The following is a 12,585-nucleotide window of genomic DNA, read 5'->3' as shown; positions in this document are numbered from 1 at the left end:
TGCTGCATTTTGCATGATCAGGGACCTGGGGAAAGGAATGGGCAGGAGGGAAGCAGAAGATGTTAGCGGTGGAAGGGAAACAGATGACCCAAGAAGCCTGGAGCTTGTGATACTATTGGTCTGGTCTGTCTCAACAGACCCTGCTGCAGGCAACAATGAGGGCTGAGAGACATGAGGAAGGGGTGTCTTCTCCCCACCACGTCCTCACTCGTGGTGTGGGGCAGCTGCGGCAGGCAAGGAGCGGCGGGCTGTGCTCCGAGTCTGAGCCACTGCATGTCTGAGCATCACTTTGTGCTTTCAAAGTAGGTGTCCAATTGCAGCCCTAATGAAGCAGGACGCACTGCAGCCCTGGAGCCCCAGAGCACGGGGCCACTTGTCAGCCCAAGCTGCCTCAGCAGGTGGGGCAGGGCCTGCCACATAGGAAAACAAGTAGGCAGGCTTGTGGGGTGGGCCAGCAGCCCCCACCTGGAGGACACGGGAAGAGCCATGCAAGGCTGGGCCTGAATGGGGAGGAGTTAGTCTCCAAGGCTCAACTCTCTCTCCCATCCCCACTTTAGCACTGGCCCCCATCCTCCATTTCCAGCAGCATGGCCCTTCCCTGTGGTCTTAGACAAGCTCCTTCCTCATGAGGAGCACAATCCCCAAATCGTGGGCAAATTGAAGCTAAGGAGCCTGAAGAGGTAATGTCGGCCCTAAAGAAAGAAAGGGGACTATTAGGGAGAATTTGGGCTCTTCCCTAAAGTGAGGCATGTGGATGAGCAGCTGTCTCCTTCCCTGTGTGCAAGAAAAGTCCAAAAGACTTTTCTACAAAAGTCACCCATCCACCTTGCTCCCAACCCCCAGGCCAAGGTAAATCTTGGCAAAATTAATTGGAAATGTTGGCAGGAGACCTGCAGGGTTGGTGTTGGATGGGGAGGGGCTGGCATGAAACAGCTGTGGGAGCAGATACAGGTCAAGGCCACTCACGGAGAGGGCTGAGCAGAGCAGAACCACTGAGTCTGGTGAGGGGAGGGGTTCGGGAACAGGGGACAGGCAGGCCATAGATGGTCTGCCTTTCCTTTCTTCCTTCTCAGAACACCCTAGGCTGATGAGGTGAAACCACTGGGCTGGACGGAGGGGTCAGTCTCCTTTTTATTTTACCTTTGTGATGAAATTAAATGACTTATACATAATAAATTTCTGAATCCACATAAAATTACCAGGTGGGTGCTCAGCTCCACTCTGGCCCTGTAAATGTCAGCTCTGGGTCACTGAGCTGGTGCTGGGGCCACACAGGGTGGATAGCAAGGAGACAGGCTGTGGGAGAGGGGACTTCCTCAGCCATGTGTCCCTGCTTTCAGAAGTGCTGAGGCACCTCTGGAGGCCTGTCCCTTGATTTCATTACTCCTACTTCCTCCTCTAACTGGATTAGATGGCAGTCTATGAAATCCAGGGCATCAAAATTGGCTTTCTGCCTAGAAATGAGGAGAAATGTCATTACAGGTCCTGATTCAGCATCTCACCCCAGCCCCAGGGGCCACATCATCAATGGGGAGGTAGTCTTTGCCCTGGCTAGTTACTCTTTCATTCTCTCCTGCATCCATCCATCCATCCAGTATGCATTCTGTTGTTCTCCCTCTGCAGCCAGTCTGGTGTTCAGCTGTTCTGACCGAGAGAGACGTGGTGCTTTTTCTTACATAAAACACACAGAAAACTCAAAACCCCCAAACCTCTGACTCAGGTGCTGCACAGAGGCGCTGGGGGTGTTCAGTGGGTAGCCACCAAGTGACTCTTGCCCTCCCTGAACCATAGCTACTGAGAAGAGCAGGTGAGAGACAGCCAGGCCTAGTGCCCAGGGACAAAACAGGCCCAAAATCTTGATTACGAAGTACAGTGGGTGCTGTAATCAGCCCCAGGGCTGTCCAATGCTCCCCTCTTCCCATCCGAGAGTCTTCACATAGCTGCTTTCTCTTTGGAATTATCTATCCTTGTATTTATTTGACCAGGGGTGGGGGGAGGCTGTAGAATGAGGCCCAGGCCAGACTGGGGACCTCTGTACTCGTGCAGCTGACTATCCCTTACTCTACTGGCACAAGCCTGAAAAGGCTTCGTGTTAACGAATTTCTGCACACCAACTGTGATTTTTAAAGGGCATAAAGGAATCATTTAAAGGATCCCAATGGTAAAATGAAGGGTCATTGTCCCAACTTATCTGGTTTATATGTGTGTGTCTTCACACAGAGTATCCACTTAAAGAGGGGCCCAGCTGCATTCCTTCCCACCTGTTGATTACAGGTCAGACATTCGGGCACCTCTAGCATTGAACACATCTGTTCTGGTTGGTACTGTGTCCGTTGTTCTGTTTGTTTCTAACACAACACTCTAGACAGTGTCATAAATGTCTGCCGAGTGGCCAACACCAAATTCCGTCAGCTGATGGAGGGTGGAAGTGGGTCACCTTTGAGGTCCCTACAAATGTGATACTGCATAATTCTTCGAACAATGAGTACTTTTTAGGGCTTACCGTGGATTTTCAACAGAGCTTTAAAGTAACCTCTGCACAAGGGGAGCATGAGACATGTGCCTGAGTCCAAGGAACTGAAAGTGTTGTTAGAAAAACAAAACTGGCAAACAGTCCTGGAATTAGAGACCAATGTGAGTGGAGAGAGCCAGCCGCTGGGCTGGAAGAACGCCGAAAAACTTCGAGCAAGTGTGGGCAGAGCCATTAGGCTTCCTGGAGGGGCTGTATTTGAGTGGGGTCGATTTCTAGATAAGCAGAGATGAGAGTGATGGTTGTGCCAGGAGGGGAAGAAGAGACGAGGGAAAGGGCCATGGAGGGAGAAGGAGGATTATCAGAGAGAAGAGAGGAGAGCTGTGCTCTGTTTAATGGGTGATAAGAGGAGAAAGTGACAGAGGAGATGGAATGGAAAATGAGCCTACGCAGCAAAGGGTGTCACAGACGTGTGGGCGTTTCAGAAGCTGTTATGGTACAGTTTATTCTTTCAACAAATATTTATGGAGCATCTACAATGAGGGATAAACAGATCCTTGCTTCCATGTAACTTACGTTCTGTGGGATTGGAGGAAGGAGGCAGATAGTAAACAAGTGAACACATTGTTGGAAAGTTAATTTTCTAGTACAGAAGTACTATGAACACCGTAAAAAGGTATGTGAATAGAGAGTATATTGGAGCAGGGGTCACTTTCGATAGGCTGGGCCTCTATCTCAAAGGGCAGGGCCTCTCTGAGAAAACCACATTTGGGCTGAGACCTGAGTGAAGAGAAGGGAACAGCTATGTAAAGACCCGTGAGGCTCTCCGGATAAAGAGAACAGCAGACGCAAAGGCCTTGAGACATGAAAGGCGTGGCTGTGAGAGGAATGTCAGGACAGAGTGGTCAGCCCAGTGAGCAGGAGGGCAGGTGGCACGTGGTAGACGGGCCAGACGTGCAGGGCGTCCTGAGCCACGAGGAGGAGAAGCACGGAGTGTGGAAGGTGCACTTGTGGAGAGAGGCACAGAACATGTCTCTGCATCTTCTCTTCCCAGAGACCAGAAAACTTCTTAACACCAAACAGCAGCAAGGTTCTGCCCATCCTGGACCCCAAGATCTTAGATGAGAAGCTGGGTTCCATCCGTGAGTCCTGGTCCAAGGCCACAGTCAGCTCCACGATGGACTCCAGCACGTCCACTTCTCAGAAAGCAGAGGAAGAGCCTCAGAGGCCACTGATGTCCCGTGAAATGGTGAGTGTCTTCCCCCTGTGTGGGGACGGGGGGCTGGAGCCGTGACAGGTGCCACATGAGAGGCTGACTGCCCTCTGGGGGCCTGGTTAACGCCTCAGGTGGCAAGGAGACCTCCCCTTGGGCACGCTCTGCATGTGAGTTACCCCAAAGCCAAACTCGTGGAAGGGGTGGCTTCTTCATTTGGCCGGGTGTCTTTACCTTCTGAATGGAACTTCTGTATGATTGCTTTCACATCAAACCCTGCAACACTCGGATGACCTGGTTCCACCCACTTAAGTAGGTCATCCACGCAGACCTTGCTCAGGAGCACTGGGTATGGGAAGCCACCCAGAGAGATGAGTCTGAGCTTCTGAAAAAGAAAATTGAGGCTCAAAGAAAAGACGACAGCATCTTTGGTCAGAGTCTGTGTTTTTGATCATGGGAACTGGCCAGATGCTGGGCAAGGGGGGCAAAGGTGGCCAAGGTGGAGCCTTAATTTGGGAGGGGCCAGTGCTGAGTCCCTGTCCCTTGACGCAGAGCTCAAGTGAAGGCTGCCAAAAAGACGCCCCAGGCAAAGTCCCTACCTAAGGTACCACCCAGCAACCACAGCTGAACTCAAGTGTGGTGCCCTCCCTTCTTCCAAAGCGGGTCCCATGGGGAACGCTGCTCTGGAAGATTCTGAGAAACGGCCCCAGCCAAGGCCATGGGCCCATGAGGAAGCCCCGGGCTCTCTCCTCTTGGGACCTGCCCCTCTCCACCGACAGCCTCCGCGTCTTCCCTGGCATTTCTGCACCTTTCTGGAATCCGTCCGATCAGACGAGTAGGAAGGGTTGCTATGGGCTGGGTGTGGCCAGCATGCTCCCTGCCCGGCCCGGAGCGCTCACAGGCCACCTCTGCACCCCTCCTCTCACCTGTGCTGTTGGGGAAAGCAGCCCTCAGGCGTGGCCTTCCAGCTCAGGCGTCAGTTGGGTTGGAAATAAAGATTCAGACTCTGTGTCTGGAGACTTTGAAAAGCATCAATGAACCAATGCCTACAGTTAGTCTTTTTCACTTTTTAAAATTTTATTGGGGAACAGTGCGTTTCTCCAGGGCCCATCAGCTCCAAGTCGTTGTCCTTCCGTCTAGTTGTGGAGGGCGCAGCTCAGCTCCAAGTCCTGTCGCCACCATCCCACGCGGGAATCGAACCGGCAGCCTTGCTGTTGCGAGCTCGCGCTCTAACCACTGAGCCATCGGGCTGCCCCGCCTGCAGTTAAGAGTTCAACCATGAGAGGTGGGATGAGACTGCAGCTTGAGGAGTCAAGGCTAGCCACGAGAAAGCACGGTTTTGAAGTAAGAGGCTGAGGAACCATTGTGAGTGACAGAGGCGAGGAGAAATAAGTGGCCCGTTGGAATTCACACAGGGTTCCGTGAGGCTCTGAGTGCAGGCAAGGAGCTCAGTGCTGCCCGACGCCCTCAGGCTGTCAGAGATGTGCGTGGGCCCAACGCAGAGCTAACTGAAGCACGCCCTCTGAGCACCCCCCATGCCCAGCATGCCCATCAGTGGGCTACCCCTCTACCCTCCCCCCTGCGGAGTACCTGGCAAGAGCACAAGCACTGGCTCTTCTCCCTGGTTTGCTGCAGGGTCAGGTCCACTCAGCCACCACCATCCAGCCCTTGAACTAAGAGGACACTGGCTTCCTCATCTCTGGGCTCCACGGCCCAGCTCAGACCTGGCCCAACACGGATGTAGGTAAATGCTCATTGGGCCAGGTGGTAGACCCCCTGGCTGGACAGGAAGTACAGCAGAAAGAACCTCCAAGGCATCTAGCCTGAGCTTCTAACTGTACAAAGGATGGCAATGAGGAAGCCCAGAGGTGGGACGGCCCTGCTCAAGCCTTCCTGACCCTGCTGGCCCGTGCTGCCTAGCATGAAGCCTAGTGCGTACCAGATGGCTGTAGAGGAACGATGAGTTGGAGGGCTGAAGGCAGGTCTTTCAGCACACTCCCCCAGAGCCCAAGAAACAATGAAATGCCGTCAAGAGTCAGGAGTAAGGAGGGAACAGGATAGGGGCCGGGGACAGGCTGGGCTGGGCAAGGCGGAGGCGCAGGCCCACTGCCCTGAAGACCACGTGAGTGTCTGAGGGGCCCAGCGGATCCAGGGCTTGGCATCCGGGCCTCTCTCTCTCCCTAACTCTTTGCCTTCACTGGGTCCTGGAGACCCAGCTCCAGGTCCTACTTACTAGCCAGCGCCTGGAAGGACAAAGGTAGGACCTAGACAAACATTCATGTGGCCAGTAGAGCCCAGTCACAGCAATAGAACCTGGGTGGGTAGCGATGGTGTACAGGTCCGTGACAATCACAAGTAGCCATGTAGCAATGGGTCTCTGTTCCATAACAACAGAGCAAAATTACACGGCAGTGGACGAGCTCAGGCACTCAGGAGACGCAATGACCAGCAAGAGCTTGCAGACAGGGAGCAGTGGAGTGCCGTTGCTTAGCAATAGATCCAGGCCATGCGCTCGCACACAGCTCTCACAGGCACAGCCCTGGCACAGCCATGGGCGTAGGACATGCTTGTAAGACAGTCAGAGCCTCAGCTACCAGCTGAGCACGAGAACAGACCTGGTGGCAGCGGCGTGGTCGTAAGGTGCGTGACTCCTGACGCGCAGTCAGGGCGTCACAGAGACTCGGGTGCAGCCGTGGGCCCCAGTGACGTGGCAGTGTGGTGAGCACAGGATGAAACCTCCTCCCTAGGCGTTCGGCCGCTCTGTGCAGGCGCGGAGCCTTGGCGTCCCCTGACTCCCAGAGTGCGTTTGTCTATGTCTAGTGTTTTAGCATATTCCCCAGAGCCCAACAAACAATTTTGCGTCTCATTCCCTCCAGAGCCTACTCTGCTTAATGGGAAATTGAACATTTTCTGGAGAAAGGGGCGCCTTGGGAATGGAGAAGGGAGTGGAGGACACACAGGTCTGTACCCTCCCTTCAAGGAGGGTGCCATGCATGCTCCCTGCTGCCTGGCCTGCCAGTGCCACACCCGCAGTCCCATCAGGCTCCTCCCCCCACTGTGCCCTAGGATCCATCTTTCTTCCCAGGTTGCAATCCAGACAATTTTTCCATCTCGGACACTTGGTTTAGATACAGGCCTTTCAAGGGCCATGTTGTCCATGTGGTGCAATGTTCCTGTCCTGAGTGGACCTCTGGGGTCAGGGTCCTGTGGGTACGATCCTGAGTTAAGCGTAGGGCCTGGGCAGAGCTAGGGAAGCCTTCATCTCCCTTCTGAGCAGCCCCGAAGTCTTTTGGAAGAGGCAGGCTTTGAGTGGGGTAGAGTCATCCTGAACATGACAGCTCTCCCAACATTAACAACTTGCAAGGATCTCCTTCACACCGAGACGCCCCTGCCCACCTCATGCTGAGCCAGGCAGTATATCCCAGGCACCAGGGGACAGCAGGTAAGATGAGGGGCTCTGTGCTGTGTACAGGGCCCAGCTCTGTACTCACAAGGCTTATGAAACACCCGCCATGCGCCCCGGCCTCAGCAGCCACATCAGCAAGCGTCCAACCAGCCCCAAAACTTGGAACTCCCACTCCTGCCAGGCGACCAACTCTGTCCAGCTGTGCAAGGAGCGAGAACAGGCGAGGGCTGAGGGAAGGAAGTGGCCAAGGCCCCGAGCTCTTGGAGTTTCCCCAGCCAGCAGGAGCGAGCCAAACCTCGGGAGACAGGATGACACAGAACACAGCACAGTAAATATTTGGTGAGGGATGAATGGCAAGGGGGCATGGCTGAGACAATGTATCTTCTGAAGTATCTTAAGCATTGCTGGGCATATCTGGTGAGCCCTGGGTAAAGAGAGAGTGGAGCAAGGAAGGCTTCGTGGAGGAGGCAAGCTACGCTTTGGATAGAGGCAGAGGTACTCAGTTGCTCTTTAAGAAGTGTGTGTTCAGTGTTGTTTCCAGTGCAGAAATTCCAGCACAGGCTCTGCTCCTCCACTCTCTGTCTCCCTCCCTCCTCTCCGCTGCTCAGAGATTTGTGGCAGACCAGAGGGCCTTCACACCAGCAGATGAATAATTGACAAGGGTTGTTTAAAGATTCAGTGGAGTTTCTCCAACCTCACCATACTGGAATAACTCATTTCTTTCATTCTCTCTTTGAAAGCCTTTCCTCCTCCCTCCATCTCTCCCCATCCTGGTCCCCACATGCCATCCCCCTCAGAGCATATTGCTTTTGTTTCTCTTCCTTTCTTGAGTCTGCCGACCCCAGAATGATCCCTTAGTTCCCCGGCTTCTTTGTGTCCATTTCCCTAGCCCCCTCCACCCCCCTCCATTTAACCTGCTCTTAAGGGTGGTAAGTTGACTTTAGCCCCTCTGGACACCATATCCCTAAGAAAAGGAGCCTCATGGCATGGGTTAGGAGAGGAAGGAAGGCCAGAGGAGCTGTGGCTCCTCGCAGGTCACAGAGCAGGGTAAGTGGGGTCCGGGCCCCAGAAGGGCAAGCCTCCTAGCCCAGGCCCCACTTCCCTCCCGGGAAGGTGAAGAGGGACTGGCTCTGCCACACCTTTCCAGGGTGACCTGGAGCACTTTGTGTTCCTGAGCCGTGATTCTTCCATCTGCAATACAGGCACAGGATGTTACCCTGCCCTACCTGCCTCTCTGTGTCTGCCTGGCACGGCTCTACCATGACCAGCCATCCTTGTTTGCCCAGAACTGAGAGGTTTAGTGGTGCTAAAACCAAGATAGTCCCAGGTAAATTGGGACAGGGGTCACCCTACATGGCATGGCTCTCCCCTGCCCCTGCCCTGCTCCATTCAACTTTGCTGCACCCACAGTCACAGGGCACGTACCCTCGCCCACCAGCCCAGCTCCACACTGTCCCCTGCATTCAGTGCTCTTACCAGCTCCTTGAAGGGACCTTGAACTCCCTTCCCCATCCTAGACCCCAGTTCCTTCCTCTGTCTGTGGAGAAGTTTGGAGCACATGTTCCACAGTCCCTGGGGCTCCTGAGCGGTGACTGGAGCCTTGGTGCCAGCCCCTGGCCCCCGCCCAAGGTGAGGTCTGCAGACTGGTGAGGCTGAGGCTGAGACCTGGCCTCAGTTCCCTTGGCACCTCCTGGTGGCAGGTAATGGGTCTAAGCAGGAGCCTCGGGCAGCACCGGCAGTCGCCACCTAAGTATGGGCACTGCCACATACTGGCAACTAATAGCAGGACCATGAGCCCAGGGTCACAGAATCACGAGGCCCAGGAGCCTGAGGTTGGTTCCTACAAGGCGGAGTGAGTGCCACCGAGCCCAACCTGGGAGGCAGATCACTTGGGTCCTGAGAGCCTGAGCCCTAGCCGGGGACCCAGAGCCTTTGGAGAGGCAGAGAAAATACAGGAGACACAGAGTGAGACAGAGACAGAGAAAGCACAGCCATCTGGTACCCGCCTCAACAGCCTCCAGTCAGATGCCCCTGGCTCAGTGTCCCCTGCAGGCCACCTACACAAACCAGCAGACGAATTCCCAAAACGCCACAGTCACCCCGTCCCTCCTGCTCCAACAGCTCTGTCTCTGTAGCCCTCGTGGCCGCACTCTGCCAGGTCAGTCTTTCTCCCGGTCACCTCTACAACAGCCCGTCCTGTCCACCTGGCTGCAAGGTCCCCATAAGAGCACGTGCTCACCACACGGGAGCACCATAGCAAACTCCTGCCCCCTCCCAGGCCCCGCTCCTGCAGGCAGGAGTGCTCTTAGCTCTCCTCGGCTCCTCCCCTGCACTGGTGCCCCTAAATTGTAAGCCCTGAAAGCTGGCTCTGGGGAAGGGGGGCGTTCTAAAAATAAATCCTGTGAGGTTGCAATAGTCACAGATCCTGGGCTCTGCTATAAACCTTCACCAGCTCCCCTCCTCTTCCTCTCCCATCTCTGTTCTTCTCTTTCTCCTGCAGTTCCTCCAGACAGAAAGAGAGAGACAACATTTACCAAGCATTTGAGGAAGGAAGGGAGGAGGGAGGAAAAGGAGAAAGGTGGAAAGGAAGAAATAAGAATTCATGCTACATGTGTCCCTGTTATCTCCCCTGCAAACCCCTCGTGGCTCTCCTCCCTGTGGCTCTAGCAGGTTTGAGCCCATCTCTACCACTCAAGAGCTGTGTGACCTTGGATAAACCAATCCCCCTCTCTGGGACTATCTCCTTAATGAAAAGTGGAGGGAATACTCTCCCATGCCCACCTCCCGAGGCTGTGGGGAGGGTGAACAATGAGTGGATGGCAGTGCCTTGGAAACTGTGAGGGGCTATCTGCTTTGCAGGACGCTTACTAATAGTTGCTGTGCTCACGGGGCCCTTTCAGACTGAGAATAAAAGGGAGGAAGCCAAATCCCCCCCGCCCCCCTCTGACCCCTTCTCCAGAGGGCTGTTCTCAGACCCTTGACCCATTTCTCCTCCCTCCTTCCCCCCATCCCTGGAGTCTCCCTGGTGGGCCGTTCTCCTCCTCCATCCATCACCTGGGACTAAAGAGATTAATAAACGAGACTCATAACTCAGCTGCTGGGGTATAGCAGATATTTACGGCTCCGTTTCAATTTGCAAAGAGATTAAGTGTTTGTCGATTTATTGTCTCTTGGTTTGTATGAGCGGCTGAGCAAAGCCCCCTGCAGGCCAGCCCCTCCCGCACTCCACACACACTGCCTGGTGGGCTCCTGACCCCCATGGCCCCCCCACACCCAGTCCATGGAGCTGGTGGGGAGCCTGGTGTTGCCCAGCCAAGGAAAGCCACCGGCAACTGGAGGGGAATGTGTCTTCCTGACTGACTTGGCCAGAGACACAAGTGACCCAGGAAAGGGCCCCATGGAACCAGGTATTAGACAGACGGGAGGGGCCATCCTTAGATGATTTAGAGGGCACTTTCTGGGTATCCTCCAGCCTCATGTCTCCCCACAGAGCAGAGGGCCACGTGGCCAGTAAATGTGCCCCAGAGCCCCAACTCCACAATTCTAGACCACTCTCTGGTTATCCAAGACCCCAGAATTCCCTGCCCAAATGGGCCTGAGCTTGCTTCTGAGGACTGTGTAGACGCCCCACTGAACTCCATCCTCTCAATCATCGAATACTTTCAGGGGGTTGCACCCGAGGCCCAGGGGATGGCTGTTGGTGAGGGCACGAGCTGGGAGCCTCCATTTTTGCTCCTGCCCTGGGCCCCACAGACACTAGGGGGTAGAGATGGAGAAGGGGAGGCACACTTCCATGGAGAAAGCTCCAGCCTAACTGGCCAGGAGCCTGCAGAGGCCAAGGAAAGGGAGACGGCCTGGAAAGGCTGGTGAGCAAGGGCCGCCAGCCCCCAAGGCTGGGAAGGTGGAAGAGCTCTGCCCATGTATGCACAGTGTTTGAGGAACCAAGTGGGCCCCGGGAACAAAAATGTCAAGTGCTTGCCACTCCCGCGGACCCCGGGCTGCCTCTCTCCTTCTTGTTGACTTTGCAGTCTGGCACTCAGTCATTCACACTTTCATTTGACTAGCTTTGCCAAGCCCTGTTATCTCCCCCTTCAGACACCTGTACTCATTTCTACTCATAGCAGGTTTGAGTCCCATCTCCACCACTCAAGAGCTGTGTGACCTTAGATAAATCACTCCCCTTCTCTGAGTCTATCTCATCTGTTAAGTGGAGGGAATACTCTCCCCTACCTGACTCTTGAGGATTAAAGCAAGTGGATGGCAGTGCCTTGGAAACTGTGAAGGGCTTTTCACTTTGCAGGAGGCTCCCTTTCAGACTGAGGGAGAGAGAGACGCAGCACGCCTTGCCCAGGCCTCCCCCTTCTCCAAAGCAAAGTGATAGTAACAAAGATAACCCCCCTGCAAAGGTCCCTACACTCAGGAAGCTCAGTTCAGAGGAAAAGACACATCAGGAATCATGGAGAAGCGTGTGTTCGGGACTAGGGTGCAGTCTGCTCAGGGGATTGTGGAAACACTCAGGATAGTGGGATAGTTACCTAACCCTACCCCCCACCCTGGGCAGAGCTGCACTTTATACAGAATGCCAGGGAGTGGTCCACAGATGTCACTATCGTCAAGGGTTGTTAGTATAAAAACCATGACAGATCTTTTACTTACTGGTAGAACAGAAGGAAAGGTAGATGACCTTGATCCTGCTGGAGGAGTCTGTGGAGTGATGATTACGTGTGTGTGTTTCCATATCTCTCTCCCATTGAGAGGTACTGTGGGGCCCTCAGGTAAACCATTCTCTCTCTGGCCCTCAGTTTCGTTATCTGTAAAATGGGGAGAATGCCTCCTTCCAGAGAGGGATGAGAAAGTCCTAGGGATATGGAGGAGAGCACTGAGGAGGTGAGCGTGACAGTGGATTGGCCAAATCAGGGCCTACCTCTCCAAGTCCCCAAAAGATGGGGCTCAGAAAAGATGTGGATAAGAGGGCCACTGGAACAGAGCCCCTCCCCCGCCCCAGAGAAGAGGAAAGTAATAGCTGAGAGAGCACAGGATTGGAGGGGCACCAGAAGACCTCACTCTGGCTGCCCCCCACACCCACCCTGGGCCTCAGTCTCCCCCTCCATGCAGTGAGGGGCCTGGTCTTGATGATTTTCTCTTTCATCCTGGCAAACGAGGCAGGCAGAGGTGGGACGGCCTCCTGGTTCTGCTCCTTAACAAGATGTCATGCTGCTCATATCACTGTCCATCACAGTTCCTTGATTAAACGGTGGGTGGGCGGGCCGGAGTGCAGCTCTCCCAGTAAATAAAGCCAGGATGATGAGGCCATAAATTGCTGAGGGCTTGAGTCATCGATTGGTGAGGGTGGGAGGGTCTGCAGAACCAGGGGTGACTGGGAGAGACCGCTAACCTAGGAAATGGGGCTTACCCCCTTCTGCAAACTATCAGCTTAGCCCTCCTTTTAACACTAATTATGTCCATCAATCCTTATTGAGCTCCTTCTCTGCTCCC

General features: G+C 54.5%; 1 protein-coding gene across 1 annotated transcript in view; it reads left to right on the top strand.

Annotated features, from left to right (window-relative positions):
- Nucleotides 1–12,585, top strand: part of CCDC33 (coiled-coil domain containing 33) — an 83,868-nt gene that overhangs the window by 39,491 nt on the left and 31,792 nt on the right. The window contains exon 10 of the mRNA XM_081049183.1: nt 3,525–3,719. Coding sequence (XP_080905309.1) covers nt 3,525–3,719 — 195 coding nt within the window. The remainder of the gene's footprint in view (nt 1–3,524; nt 3,720–12,585) is intronic.

Source organism: Rhinolophus hipposideros (assembly GCF_964194185.1).
Source record: "Rhinolophus hipposideros genome assembly, chromosome: 5".
NCBI classification, from domain to species: Eukaryota; Metazoa; Chordata; class Mammalia; order Chiroptera; family Rhinolophidae; genus Rhinolophus; species Rhinolophus hipposideros.
This window is presented reverse-complemented; position numbering and strand designations above follow the sequence as displayed.